The sequence below is a fragment of the Ammodytes marinus genome, assembly GCF_949987685.1.
Source record: "Ammodytes marinus genome assembly, chromosome: 19".
Taxonomy (NCBI): Eukaryota; Metazoa; Chordata; class Actinopteri; order Uranoscopiformes; family Ammodytidae; genus Ammodytes; species Ammodytes marinus.
The window spans coordinates 12,753,834-12,770,077 of NC_137223.1; the positions used below are offsets into that span (position 1 = coordinate 12,753,834).

Sequence of the window (16,244 nt, forward strand, 5' to 3'; positions counted from 1 at the left end):
CCCACAGTTTGGTAAACACACATAACCAATGTAATAAATCTGTGAAACAAGCTGGAAATTACAGCTTTTCTTTATCTTATTAAAATGCAGCAACTCTGAGCCCTGCGCGCACTGTGAACTCGCCACAGTGTTTGATCTGAATTCTTTACATGATAAAGTTTTGGACTAATAGTGAAAGGAAGCCTAAACCTGTAGTATCTAAATATTTCTGGTGTATTAATGTGTAAGCACTGCAGCATTTTAATCGTTGTCAAGTGGAAACTGATAACATCGTTATATATCTATATTAAGGTATTTGAAACGGCATAAGTAGTAAGTATGTGTTTTACTGTGTGACTAGTAGCCACAGCTGTGTCTGGAAAACTAAAATATTTCCCCATGTAATGCGGTGGTTCTGAAATAAATATATTAAGTGAATGATACCACTGCAACTTAGGAAATCATACCATTTAAGAAAATATAGTAATGTCTGTATCTTGACTGAAAAAAAAAGCTAATAATCACTATAATCTGAGGAAAGATATTTATTTATTTTGAAATCTTAACACAGACATGTCTTAGACATTACCCAGTTTCTATAAATAAACAAACATCCCTGCATGGACTTTCAAAACTACACTCAGTTTCTCTCTTCCATGTCCGACTATTAACGTTCTCCCTGATTAAGTGACCTCATTAGTATGGATGAGCAGTTCTCACTTTTCCCAGGAGCTTTCCTCCGAGGTCACGACTCTGTGTTGTGTGTGTGTGAGGCGGGGGTTTCATCTATAGACTGAATGAAGCTCATTCAGGTTTGTCTGTTGTTTGGTGACATCACCGACTGGCTGCTATAAATAACCCCCTTACCAATATACTCACTCACACAAACAGTTATGACCCCGGATCATTACACTTTCTTCTTTTCCAAGGGCATACAGAGTTTAACCTCCACTTAGTCATAATATAATACGGAAACAAATAAGTAATTTTGATTTGAATTGTCACTTAAGTAGCACTTGGTTCTGTTCTATCCATGCATCATAAGAAAAAACACATTTTTGAACATGTTTTACACTGAATCCACATTAGCGTATGAGATAAAGGAATGATCTCTCTGTATTGTTAGGAGTTACTTACCGTCTGTCAGTCTGCCTGATCTGCTCGCAATACATTCACTGCATGCTTTACCTTTTCTTTCCTACAATCCCACAAGCACAGCCTTTGGACAGCAGGTTTCAACTTGTTGCAGCAGCTTACACCTGTCGAGGAAACCTGAGGAGAAAGGAGCTTAGATCAGAAGAAACCAAACCGCCAAACAAGAAAATGAGTAAATGTTGATTTTACATGAGGGATGTAAGTGGAGGAAAAAACACAGAAACTGAAGCACATTTTTAACTCACACCACAATCCTGTATCGCAGCCATGGATGTCAAGCCCTTGCAAAATAAATCTATGAGATAGGCAATAAAAACAAAAGGTGTATTTGCTACACAAATTAACTTTTTCTGAAATCAGACCTTCATGTATTTTAAAATGTGGAAAGTTTCTAAATGTTTAGGCCTCTTAAAACCACTCAAACAAGACAAAATCCAAGAGGGGGACAGGACATCAGTACTTGAAACTCCAGACACTTACTATACTCTATTATATCTACTGGAGTATTGTATTATTATATAGTATTAAATAAATATTAATGCCCCCCAAAAAAGGTTGGAAGCCAGTGAAGTCAATCAAGTCTGCTTCTTGTCCAAAAGTAACTGAAGAAGTGCTGATGATAAAGTGCACATACAGTATTTGAGTAATATCGACTTACTTGAGCGTTTGCCTTCAGGCATTGAACATACAGTGTGTTGTTACAAGAAGCTTATTTTTCCAATAACTTTGTGTGTGGCCAGACATGACCCCGGGGCAAGAGAAAGCCCCTGTGCCTCGCAATCTATCTGCGTTGTGTAGGCTACAGAACACCTATGGTGAGATATTTGAAGGTGTTTCTCTCTTATTCACCATAACCAAAATCTTTACCTCGACCATTACAGGTGCCATCAAGATTACATTAATTAAACCATGGCATTTGGTCTTTGAACTGAACACACTTTGGCATAATCGAACAATATATAGTAGGTGTTCTTGTCTAGAGGGGTTTTCATGTTTGTTTTTTTAAACAGTAAAACTGAAAAAACATATAGAAAAAACCACTGAATCATGTTGAATTTCTTTATAGTCTTATTTTTACCTTTTCGCTTTTTTCTTCTTTGTAATTCCTTTTTATTCTTGTGAATCACTTTGTGAATTGTGTGAATAAATGTAGGCATTTTATTATTATTATAACACCTTATAAACAAAGAGAAAATAAAAGCTATATTTATATTTTTATTGACTGCAATCTATCATAAAAATCACTAAACCAGTTGTGTTTGTTAATCCCACAAATAGTCTAATAACTCTTCGGTATTGACATTTTTTGAAAATTGTTTGTGTCTGTGTGTGTGTACATGAGTGCGCGCGTGCGTGTGTGTGCGCGCGCTGAATTGTAGACTTTAGGACCCAGCGGAAACTTTCTATCCGGTGCGGCAGCCTCTGCGGCTCGTGAGAGAGCGAGCAGGCCTGTCGTTGGAAAGAGAGAGAGAGAGAGAGTCGAGAGAAGCAGGCGGGGGAGCGCCAGCCAGCAGCGGAGAGAGAAGACCCGTTGGAGCGCGAGGAGGGAGAGAGAGAGAGAGAGAGAGAGAGAGAGAGAGAGTGATATCGAGCGTGAACGAGAGTAGAGAGAGCGGCGACCATCAGGGTCCGTGTGCCCGAGAGACGGACGACACGGTAAATATAAACATTACATTTTTAGCTCGTGAACGCACACCGGCACCCGTTACAGCTGCTAAGTTCGCTACAGTCATTTCCTAAAGTCATCGCTCGCGAGCTCTGTTGGTTCCGTTTTATCAGATGATGTGCGCGTGAAGACGGAGCGGTTCGTGCGCGGGGCGAGTGAACTTGGTGAGTTATTTTTGTAAAACAAATCACGGCCACCGGACAGCCATTCGACAGTGTGTTAAACGTTGTCCAGTGCGGCCGTACACCCCAACACCCCAGCTCCCCACCACCCCCACGGCACCAGCAGGTAACGCCAGAGCGGAGCGCACCGTCCTCTTCTTCATACACCAGATGCAGACAGACACATCAGCGCGCGGAACCGTCGCCGGGCTCCGCGGACGGGCGCGCGCCTGCCGAGGTTACTGAGTGCATTCGGTCTTGAACGCGCCGCCGTGAGTGTGTGTGTATTTGTGTGTGTGTTTTTTACCTGACCCACTAAAAGCTTATCGCGGTTACATTGTCAGACACGTGTCTCTCACCGGCCACCCACACCCCCACCGGGATTATACACCGTTTTTGAGAGGCCGTCCAGTAAAGGCCGTCTGAGGTCGCTCCCAATATTAATTGCCATAAAACTGGTCTCCGTCAAACTCGCAGGAAAAATACGACATGTCCGGCAGAGACTTTAAAAATAAAAGTCTCATTAACAGACTTGTTATCAAGGAAGTTAAAGCATTTTGAACAAATGAAGGCTATATTGTACAGGTGATCTTTCTCACGTTTCAACCCCTGAACTTGAATTTATATTCTTTAAGATTTAAATTTCAATTATGGCTAAAACATTTTGTTTATTATATAGGTTATTAGGTTGTCATTATTTGCTTGTTCAATCAAATCATATTTCGTCAATAAGATGTCAGAAAAAAATTAAAAATACTCTTCACAATTTCCTCTAGTCTAAGGTAACATCTTAAAGCTTTCCATTTTATCTGAACACAAGTCCTTCAGCCCAATGTGTTCAATTTTATTCCACAATAGACAGAAATGTTCACAATTGAGAAGCTGGAACAGTGAATAAATCAAATGTTTTTATTTTAATATGGCTCACACAATTAATCAACCAACCAAATAGTTCATAATTCATTTTTATGACAATCAAGTAGTCCTGACCCATCATGTTTCAGATGACAAATCTATTAAATAAAAAACATTTTAAAGATCGAATTGTTTTTTTTTGCGTAAAACATTTAGGTTTGGTTATGACATAATGTGTTGGGGCGATTTGAATTACGATTACCTCAGATAACCTTGTTTTGGCTAAAACCTGGCTATGTCCCACTTAGATTTCTATGGAGATTGCCATAGAAATTTTAAAAAGATGTAAGTTTCAGATGAATAACAAGACCTACCTGCTTTCAAGAATGCATTACTTTGACCTCCTGTACCAAACACCTGTGTATCTGTCACAAGGTTGTAATTTTTTACAAGATAACCTTTTGGTTTGATAATGATGTCTTTCAAGCAAATATACAAAGCTGTGCCAATTAAAAAAAGACTATAATGTTACAGCAGTATGACAGACAGTTTAAGATGAATGATAAAACAGATTGAGGCATTCAAATTGAGCTATCTATTTTGTGCTTTTATTTTGAAGACAAATCACCCACTTCCCTATCTTGCTGCCTAACTCTCAATATTTTGACATCCCTCTCAAGGTTTTTCTCTGCGCAACCATTTCTCCTCCTACTAGTAGAGGCTTCTGCTTGGGCCTTTGGCTATATGGTCTAATGTAAACCACTGCTGCATGAAGACTCAAACTATTAAAATGAGTGTGTATAGACCAACTATGGTTGTGTGAGGTCACGTGTGTAGGTGACCTCAATATGCAGAACTTGGAGGAGTAGTTTGGCCTTGAGCCTGGAACTCGTGCATTGAGCCCCCCTGGGGGTTGTGGGGTGGATACCCATTTCTGCAAAAGTTTCCACCCTTGTCTTTTCCGCTGGTAACCCTGGCCGGCTGCCTGTTGTCTTAAGTGATGTAAGGCCACAGCGTGAGGAGTGACATACTGTACAATACATCTTGAGGAAAGCCAGACAAATTGGCTGCATTTCTGCTGAGATCCAGTTTCCTATATAGTCACACACATACATTTGACCTAAGTCTTGATCTCTTGAGTCCAGATTGCAATCAGTATGTGTCTGAACAAATCACACTCCTGAACTGACTCAGTACAAAAACGCAACGCCTGTCATGCTCACGCAGGAGTATTTAAGCAAAATGGACGCTATCAAAGGAGTTCAAGCATTTTGATCTCATAGATGTTGTAGAAGTGACCAATTAAATGTCACATGTTGCACATGTTGCAAGTGCATGATTTAAATGATTTATAGCTTACATTTCTTTTTTTTCTTTAACTATAGATCATTTTATTGTTTAATCAAGCCATATTTTGTCAATAACGTATTAGAAAATGGTGTTAAAATAGCTGTCAAAATTTCCCAAAGTGACATATTAAGATCCAAATTTTCTGATAGGCACACGCATACTGTTTACTTGTATCTTAATATTTTGTGTTTGAATAGTGATCAGTATGTGTGTTTGAACAAAGTACACTACTGAAATGACTCGGTTGCAAAGACTTCACCCCCAACTTGCTCACGCAGGATTAAATAAGTGAAAAGGACGCTACTTTGATTAATGCCGTCATGTATGGTGTAATTTGTATCCTAATGTGCAGTTGAAGTATGGCCAATGGGGAATATGTCAAATATTTTTCTTTTTTAGCCCGAAATCCCATCTCTAAATCAAAAAAAGGGAGCAGGTGTCCATTTTAATCTTTCAATACATCTGGTCATACATTTAACCACTGATCTTAATCTGTGATTCAATTGTATTACACTCAATTTTTACTGCTTTTGCTGTTTCAGTTAATGTTCCTATGAAGGTATCGTTAGGACAGTATCTATAAGGGATTTGTTACAGTGTCTCTGGGTCAAATAAAATGCAGCTGCCATATGCAGACTGCAGTGTGTTATGTACATCATGGATATTTACAGGTAACATGATACTAGTTAAATGCAAAGAGAGTGGGAGGAACTAGTGTTTCTAAAGCCCAAACAGCTTAATGTTGCCCCCAGGTTCCCAAAGTGGCGTAAGTCGGCCTTGCATAGCTATGGTACTTCTGCTCTATGCTGCATTGCCTGATAGAACTACTTGTGAAAAAGACACAAAGTTACCGCACTTGAACATAGCAACTGTATATAGATAGTTACTGTATTCATCCCCAAAGGGAAATTGTAGTTGAATTTACTTGTGTTATGGCCTTAGCATAAGTGTGATGATATACTTTGTGATATCCTGATATAGAAAATATCATAATATGAATTGTGGCATTAGCATTGTCTTATATTTTGATAAATCAACTAATTGAACTCCAAGACAGTGTGTTTTTGTTTGCTGGTGGTCCCAAACTTTCACATTTCCGTTCGAGATGGGACCGATCCGATCCAATTTCAGTATTGGGTGATCAGGTTACTCCAGGTCTCTTTTTTTGATAGTGTAGCTTTTTATTTCTCTACACAGTTCTTGCACTTATATTTCAGATATTCACTTTGGAAACCTTATGAAGGAGTTGTCCATTTGTAATTGCAGCCTCTGACATACTGGTATTATGCCTTTGAACTCATGTATAAAAACAGGTTATGTTAAATGTTTTCTGTAATCTGTCGGGTCATTTTTATGGGGTTAGGTTGTGGTTCGAGCGTCTTGGGGTCAAGGAGGCTAAGTTAAGAGGCAGGTTTAGAATAAGGGGAATGAAAAACATGAGTAATTTCCCACAATCTGTTTAATCAACATTTCAAGTTGTTTGTCTAAATTGGAGTGAGCAGTGGTCCCTCTTTTACTACAGTAGCTGTCTTGAAATCTGCTTGCCTTATTGGCAGTTAACGTGCAAACACAGACTCAGAGCAGAGTAAGCTGAACTGAATGTGACCAAAAAGTGAAGCATCCTCTCGTAAACCTTCATCTCCTAAGACACATAATGATTCCCCAGTCTGCTCCTCAGTTTCTTCATTAGTCTGTAAAGCCCCTATCTCACTGGGCTGCAACTGTTTGCGACAAGTTGGAGACTGCATTCGCGAGAGAGTCTCTAAACTGTCGCTAAACGTTCGCGGGGTCTCAATTTCCTCTCATGAGTCGCAGAGCCTCGCAATCCTGTCGCTTGAATTTTGAACATGTTCAAAAAAAGTGTGCGACAAATCTAGTCTGAAAATAGTCTCAGAGTCGTCGCATGTGTCTCAAATGCGTTGCAAACCCTTCTCAATTTAGTTTAAGCGAGTCAGAAAGTGCGAGAAATGTGAGACAACTTTGCGAGGGTTTGGCGACATGAAACTAAATAGCGACTGATTTGAGACAAAAATGAGACTGACATTCCGTTCGTGCGATGCTCGCCAGACGTTCGCGAGACTTAAATGTGACCTCCCGGCAAGTGTTAGCCAGGACATTCGCAAACGTGTCGTGAGGAACCAACTCAGTGAGACTGCAAGTGAAAATTGTCGCTAATTCGCATCTTTTCTCGCAATTTTGTGTCTCCAACTTGTCGCACACTGTCGCAGCCCAGTGAGATAGGGGCTTAAGACTTAAATCTTTGAACAGATATAAGACTCACAGCCAGTGGTACCCTTTGTTGATTGCTGTGTGCCAGTCATTGGTAAACATCCTTTAATATTCTCAGGAGCTCAAAGACAGCTTACACCGCCAAAACAGTTAGAAAAGAAAACCTATAAAGGTCACATATTATGCTAATTTTCCGGTTCAAAATTGTAATTTGGGTTTCTATGTCCTAAACTTTACATTTCTCCCAGTGCCATTGCTGAATGTCCTCTTTTCACCCTCTGTCTGAAAAGCTCAGTTCTTTAAACCCTGCCTTCCAAAAAGCCTGATTGGCCCTAAATCTAACTGCCGGTTTGAATATTATTGCTGGTTATATTCAGGGGTATCTGGGGGTCTGGCTTTTCACAGGTAGAGGTAGTGCTAAGTTAGGTTGGTAATTAGGGGCCGTGGCTTCTCCCGTCATGACATCATAAGGGAGAGAAATCGAACTAGTTTTTGAACACAGGTTTTCAGAGAGGTGAAAGTGGAGTTAAAGAGAGAAGGTTGTTTTTTCTCATACTTTGGCAATCTCTTGACAAAAAGACCCATATTAAAGGTTGAAAAACGAAAAATGAAAAGTTACATTTTGTATAATAAGTGACCTTTAAGATAGATGTTTATATTTATATATTTTGGTCACGTTTACTTGCAATTTGAAGGCAGTCATTTTGTTTAATGAAACGGAACAGTTTTATCCGGCCGCATCAATCACACTGCGATGATGTGATGTGTGTTGAAAGCTGCCCCGATTCCAGCAGATTCCTCGGAAGACACCTGTGTATGTGTGTTAACCTGTTATTGGTCGGAAACTGAATATTTTCCGGGGCCCCATCCATCATGTACAGTACACAGAGACTCACATAGACACACCTGGGGGACATCTTTGACCTCGGGGCTGTCTGTGTGTGAAAGGGTCGGGCAAGAAGTGGATAGACTTGAAAAACGACAGAAGATAGATAGCGAGATGTCAGCCACATGTTTAGAATTATTTCTTACTAAAACTTTACACATTTCCTCTCATGGTAACTCCACTCACGTCACGCTGTGTTCTGTCTTTTTCTCCCCTCAGGAGACGGGGAGGACTGAGTGAGCGAGCGACTGACGGACAGATTGAATGAAGCTGCACCTGGTGCTTCTGAGGGCTTTTCACATGTTTTGATTTGCTCCATTTTTTTGAAACTTTCTAAGCGTGGTTGACCAATCAGCTCCTCCGCCATGCCGTCCAACAGCCCCGCTGCCACCGAACCGCCCCCGGAGAAGGACACCGCCAATGAAGTGGTGAGAGAGGGATAGATTATTCTTTCTACAGTTTAATCATTGCAGCTGGTTTTATTTTTCAAGCTATTGAACTTGCTACTGCTGTTACCACAATAACAATATGATCTAAAAAGTCCTTGTGTACTTGACAGAAAAGTAATTGTAAGTGCCTTATTATGAAGTATAAACATATCAATGTGCAATGTATGCAAGTCAGGAGTGTACCAAGCATTCAAAAAAATGGAAATAATCCCTTTCACCATATGACTCGATTGAAAAAAATATCTGGGAATCTACATATGAACATTAGTTTGAATTTGTGTATCAACTGCATGTATTCAATCTGCTATATGTCTTGAGTATATGTGTAGGTTTCTAAACATGAAAATATGCATACAATATCTATCTAAACTAGCAAAAGTAGAAATAGAATAGAATAGAAAGCGAAAACAGATTTTAAGTCCTCCTGAATGTATCAGTTCATTAAATGATTATACGTGTATTATCAATAAACACTGAAAAAATTTATAATTACTCCAAATTATTTTGAACATGTTGGTAAGTGTTATAGCGAGTATCAAACGTGAAAGTAATGATTGGTTCCATTATAATTGGTGTAAACTGATGAATTAACTTATAAGCACATAGATTACATTAAGTGAATGTGGAACAGACTAATTAATACACTGAATAGTAGTTCAAATGATGGCTTTACACAAATTGTTTCACATGCAGTAACACTTACATTTGCGTAATACAATATTTCCCTTTGTAAATTATCGGATATGGAAATGCCTTTAAAGATAAGATGAGATAATATAAACGTGTATTGATCCCAAAGAGGAAATTCAAGTAGTTATTATAGAATTAAAGTAGAATAAAAAAAGAAACTATACAATAGCAATCTCAAATTGACAAGGCAAGAGGAATATATTAATGCATTAGTTACAACAACAAAGTTGTAAACTTTTTTATATGTTAAGACCAGAATAATATGCAGTATATAAGTAACACTTCAGTTAATTACTAGTACTGAAAAAAACAGTAATTAAGGTACACTCAGTTTTTTACACTTTACCACCACTACTATTGCTCCTTTTACTCTTATTATTGCTGCATATGTTACAGTTATCTTTGTAGCCACAAATATTATTTAAACCATCACCACTTTTACACGACTACCTTGGCTTTTCAGATCTCAATTTTCATCTTTTGTTCAGCCAACACACAGAAAATCTTACAAGTTAGCATAAGTTATTGTTTGTAAGAATTAAAGTGACAGTTCTTTATTATGCTGACCCGACCACATGCAGGTGAGAAGAGCATAGGGTTTCGTGTGTCAAACAGTCTTTTCTTTACACTCATACAAACACGCACACATTACCACACAGTCAGACATACACAAGGTGAAAAATGGCTCCTTTCATTTGAGCCCCCGGCCCTGGGGCAGCCCTCGTAAATTTGAGACAAGTTTGAAGTTCATTCTATAGTGCTGCGATATAAAGAGTTGCACAACTCACTGGCATCCATGTTTGCAGTCTTTGGCAGAGAGCCAATAAGTACAGCTTGTTGTTCTTTTTGAACTACCTGAGACTTAACTGTCTCAAAGAATAAAACGAATGTGTAGAGAAATACAAGTGAGTCACAGCGTTTGAAGACGGAAATAATGATGTTCAGAAAAGATTTAAAGACAGGGAAGTAAATTGAGACTGTTTTAAATAAAATGTATGCACATATTATATCAGGCGTGAGGACCCAAAATTCATACACAAACCTTAATGTTTGTGTATGAAGTTTTAATACCTTGGCTGCCAAGTGTATACGGCAAATACTACAAACTACCCTCTGTAGATGGTAAAAAAAAGAGCTGAGGGATCTGTAAAAGCAACATTCTATGTCCAACTGAGAGAACACAGTTGTTACTTCCATTGTCCTGGATCCTAAAAGGGTTAGATTAGACTTTGCCATACTTTTGAATAAAGTGGGTCCAACACAGGTACTTGAGGTCCATGCCTATGATTGGTGAATTGTTGTGTAACTTCAGTCCATTATAGTGTGACTTTCTAAATGTCAGTCAGAAAGTTTTTTTTAGACAATTTTATTGCGTTAAAAAGTGACTTCATCAGACATCTTCTGTACTACTGATGTAATGTTGTTAATGTGTAAAGTGGCTAAATCAAAGATAGCCTTAATGAAAGTGTAGCATTTGGTTCAGTTTCGAAGTGATACTGAAAGGAAGCAGAAATTAGTAGGGAGATGTAGGAAGAATCATCTGGATAAAAGTAAAGGAGCCAGAGACAGAGAGGAGGACGTGTGGTTCGCTGGGTTCCAAAGAAAAAGAGGACAAGCCGTCTGCTGCTGCTGATGGGATCCTCCTCTACCCGCCTGGTTTGCAGTTTGGTTGCTGGGCAACTGCAGTGGCCTAAAATAACCTGCCGGGGCGACAGAAATAGCCCTCAGATATATGGACGGAGAGGATGGTGTGTATGTGTGTGTGTGTCGACTCATTCTTGAAGAGATTTGGTTGAGTGCTTTCCTCGCTCTGTCGGTTTATATTTAACTTAGTTTGTACTCCTTTTTTTTGTTTTTTCCTTGAGTACACTTGTATCGTTCAAAAGTGTGTGTGTCTGTGTGTGTGTGTGTGTTTAAGTGTGCGTTGTGAGGACAGCACACCAGGCAGAGGAGCGGTGGCCATTACCACAAGTTCTAGCTGGTTGCTATGCTGATTGTCAGGGAAGTGACATCAGACTGTTTAGTCAGCAGCACGCCGGCTCTGTCGGAGACAGTTGCTAAGCAGTTTCTGCACCTTAGCAACCACTCCGATGTAACTGCAACAGAGGGGTCCAGCGGAGGAGCGAGAGACGGGGAGGAAAGAGACAATAATGGAAACACAAGGCTGAGGGTCAGGTTGCACTACTTACAGCAGGAAACAGAGCGGATACACTTAACTACAGTGAAACTTGAGTGTTTTTCTTTGCAGTATACACACTTGTGTACATTTAGTCAAGGCAGGCAATCTTTACCCAGACCAAGTTAAGACCACGACCAAACTCGTGGGAGTCCCACACTGCATGACATACTTACGATTAAAAGTGGAACTCCTTAAATTGATCTGAAAATCCACATGCCCCTGCCTTTAGTATATGTGATAAGTCCTCAATGGTCAAACAATGATTTCCTTAACCAAAAAAACTTTTGGCCAACTTAGGAAAAATCTAAATACAAATATTCTGACGCCCAAGTGCACCCAAGTCTTGAATACACCCCAATATCACTAGAAAGTAGGACGCACTCACGGTGTCTAATGTGCTTCCTTTCATCTAATTTCTTTGAATTCTGCATAGATCACTTGCTTCTGTTATCTTACGCAGAGTTTGAAAAGTCTGGCAAAGTTCTGGGGCCGTATTCACAAAACATTTTATCTTAGCGCTAAGAGTACTCCTAAGGAGCACTAAAAGTTCTTAGTAAGGAGTTATTTCTTAAAACCTATTCACAAAGCTGATAAGACCAACTTTTACTAAGGAATGGGAGGGACTCCTTAGCTAAGACTAGAGGGCGGTGTTGACCCTGTTGCTATGGATGATGTCATGTTCATACCTTCTATGCCCACAGTGATTGGCTGAGAGGGAATGAGAGCTAAGAGTGAATTTATGATGGAAACACTGTGGGAGATATCCATATCGTGTCGCTGTATTAAAGTAAAGAGTTTTTATATACAATTAATGACAAGTGACACTGATTTAACATGAAACCAAGATACTGCAGGGTTTCCCACACATTTGTTCACAATTAACCTACAATAGCGCCACATAGGTCTATTCATTTTAAATTTTACAATGATTTGAATCGGAAACATATCCTCATTGAAGAGCTGCACGCCATGCACTCTCACTGTATTTCTCTCAATGGCGGACTATGCAGCAATAGTCAGACAACGACAAACCAGGAAATTCACAATTTAGAAACAACAGCCGGCGAAATCGTAAAGTGCATGCGGAAGGAAAAAGGCGAGACGCGCAACTATACAGTAGCGGACCTGTGGAATATAGGCCTACTCTAGTAACAAATTAAACCCAAACGTGACACCAACAGTGACTTTCAGTGCATCGTAAACCGACAGCAACTGCAGGAAAAGGAACTTAATACATATTTTTTTATAGAAATATAATAGGTATAAATGTGTCTATACTTTCTAAATATAGCTTTACTAAGATCATTAAACCCTTAAAGCTATTAATGTACCCTTTGTAAAGCTCACTATCATTACATCTCTCCAAAACACCATCAAATGATTGTCTGTGATTTACTCTTAGTGACTTAGGAGTCCTCTCGAGGACTCCTAGCTTTTCATAGATTTAGGAGCTAGTTTTAGCGCTAAAATGCTTTGTGAATTACACTTATCTTAAAAAGTTAGGAGTCCTAAAATTAGGAGTGAAACGCCCCTTATTTTTGAGAGTTACTCCTAAATCAGCACGTTAGGACCTACTCTTAGCCGTAAAATGTTTTGTGAATACGGCCCCTGATTAATAACGATATTCCTCTTAACTGGTACATTTAAATCTGCATGGTTGTCTCCAGCACTACACAAGTCTAATGGTTCTCCTTTGTAACAGTGACATTTAATCTCCGCCCAAGGCAGCGATGCACTAAAAGAGAGCTTGAATAAGGAACAAAAATATAAAAAATAATGGCCTTTTGTTAAAATCACTGCGACATGTTAAGGATTTCACGGCATAAACTTAATACAGCAGGTGGTGATCTTTTTTTTTGTTGCACATCCACGTGTCCTCTTTGGTCCAATAAAAATGTTGCACCGGCCTGAAACCCTCAGCCACTCAAAAGAGCCAAGGTAAAAATAGAAAGCGTTGCCCTCAAATTATTAGGGAGGGGGTTGCATCTACCCAGAGATTACTACAGTGTGGGAGAGAGCACCTCGGAAAAAAATACTCTTATCTGTCTTATCTGATGGTGTATGAAAGGATATTTTGGTTACATTGTAACTGATTGTGGAGGCAGACAACAGTGAGAGTAGTCAGTGTATGTGGGGGTCTTAACTTCTACCACAGCAACTATCTTTATATTAATGCTCCTTTTTGCATGTATTAAATTACTTATTATTGTATACATAAAACAAAATGACACCAATCATTATAAGGCAAAAAAGCAGAGATGGGACAACTTGTGTTTCAAGTCCCAAGCAAGTCATTAGGCATCTTTGCAGGCCTTTGCAAAGCCATTTCTGTGTTTAAGCAGAGTAACAGTTGGTAAAGTTAAATTTACAGGCATAATAAAGGCCTTTTAAAATGTGTATTTAGTACTTTCACATAGAGATACTTCACTTATTAAGTGGATCAGGTGTCGACTTGATCAGACTGTTCCACATTAATCACAGTAATTTTTCTTCATGTACAGTATGTCACTATACTATGCAGTTTATCTGCTATCAGTTACATTCCTTCAGTCATGGTTGACAGATAAATCAAGTTTTGGTGCCACAGCAGTCCATCATATTGCTGTATTCATCATATATGCCAGATATTTGATCCGTAGTTAATATCTGATACCCTGAGTTTAGGCACTCAGTTCATTTGGTATTTGAAGAGAAACAGTCAGATAGGTGCATTTTTACTTTCAAATTATTTATTTTTTAAATATACCATTTAGAGGTAAATTGATCAGATGGGCCCTTGTTTTTTGCTGTGACATACCGGTAATTAAAAGGGTTGAATGTCCATTTATGAAATCCTTGACAAAAATGAAAAGTGAGTACAACAAATGAGCTTAGCTCATAATGTAATTTCCTCTTCCTGGATTCAAAGGTGTTTTTTGCCCAACACATTCTCAATGTAGTTGACATACAGGTGCAGCGTGCTATTTTTATTTTATATATTCCTGTAAAATTAAACCGCTGCTATTCTACGAGTGCTGTACCAGACCACTCTGTCTGTGCTGTGAGCTGAGCAGAGGAACAAGCTGACTTCACTGAAGACATCAATATACTGTAAGGCAGTGCAAAAACCGTTATCAAGGTTACCACAGGGGTCTAAAACACTGCCAATAATGATCTAAACTGAATGTCTAATACGAGTTTTTGTGCTCCGCAATCCAGAGGTAGCACAATATCCTGTTTGCCTTATAAACTCAGCCGGATTTCATACCTGCAGATATACAATTTACTTGTTTTGTCTTTCATATTTCACCTGTTTATAGTTTGACAACTGCTTTGTTCAATCCAAACTTGGCTTGGATTTGAAATCTTTGTTTTTTGATTATTATTTTTTATTCCCCCTTTTTATCAAATCAGTATACAAGGAACAAGATATAGATATAGTGATTGAGAAGTAAATTTTTTACTCAAATAACCCAAATGTGCTGGAAGAGCCAAACATACTGTATATATAAGGGTATGTCGGGTGTTCCTCCTAATGTAAGACATTCGACATAAAGACAAACAAAGTAGTAAAAAAAACATAACACAAAAGTAGATAAAGATTATTGGCTGACCTTGAGTTGTAATGATGGATTTTGGAATTGTACTGAAAGACATTTTGAAAACAGACCGGTAGTAAGTTGTCAATAGACAAAAATATGAATTTGAAGATGGTTCAGGTTCAGATTCAGATCAAAGATAGGGAGGACACTTAGTGACTGGAATGCTTGAAGGGTACTTGCCCAAACAATGTTACAGTATGAGTTATATGGTATCTTGATAACAGACGCCATATTCTTTTGAGGACTCTTGACTCTTGGATCTTGTTAGAAATAACCGTTATATAATTTTTCCCAGTGAGATGTTCATCTATGTAGAATTCAAGACTGTAACCCCTCTTCTAGTTATCAGGTCACAAACGCGTGAAATTTGGCTCACAATTGCAGACATTCTATTTAGTTGTAACTGTCAAGAGCGTGCTACATTTTTATCCACTTTTCTTGTCCCCCTCCCCTGCAGCGTTCTCTAAACCAAAAGCTCTTGAATCAATTCTGCTTTCAAAGCAACCTCACTGCTAACATACATTTTGTACTTGACACAGTCATTCGATTGTCTCAGTGTGTCTTTTAATGTGGCCTCTTTTTATAATTGGGACAGGGTGAAGATGGAGCAGACCACGAGGAGGGGACGCCGGCGAGCCCCCGCAACAAGCGGAGAGTGGGTCGCCCCGGCAGGAAACGCAAACAGCTGCTTCCTGTAAGTACTGTAATTAGAGTCCTTTTATACTCCACACTGCGGCAGAGTGATTGATTACGTTTTTTCACCTATACACACACTCCCCCTGTCAAAGCCTGGAAAGATACACTAAACATGCATGCACTGTTTTCCACAAACACTGCTCCAACTGCTTCACATTTATGCATTTATGCCTGCAGACGCATGATTGTGATTACACACTTAACAGCATTAATTCAGTGTCACATTTGAATGGGTTTGACAGATCCTGTGACGGATCACTTTCCTCATCACAGCAGCTGTAGCCTACTTGGTTGATTTATTTATTTATTTTTGACTTTGATACATTGTGTGTGTTTAAGAACAGGGATTCCCTTACACATTGACTAGT

General features: G+C 39.0%; 1 protein-coding gene across 5 annotated transcripts in view; it reads left to right on the forward strand.

Annotated features, from left to right (window-relative positions):
• Positions 1-2,663: 2,663 nt before the first annotated feature.
• The window catches only part of LOC307265853 (DNA (cytosine-5)-methyltransferase 3A-like), a 52,466-nt gene continuing 38,885 nt past the window's right edge, over positions 2,664-16,244 (forward strand). For all 5 annotated transcript variants that reach the window (XM_080047671.1, XM_080047674.1, XM_080047672.1 and 2 more), the window contains exons 1-3: positions 2,664-2,790; positions 8,501-8,709; positions 15,776-15,874. In XM_080047671.1, the coding sequence (XP_079903797.1) occupies positions 8,647-8,709; positions 15,776-15,874 (162 nt within the window). In that variant the 5' untranslated portion in view covers positions 2,664-2,790; positions 8,501-8,646. The remainder of the gene's footprint in view (positions 2,791-8,500; positions 8,710-15,775; positions 15,875-16,244) is intronic.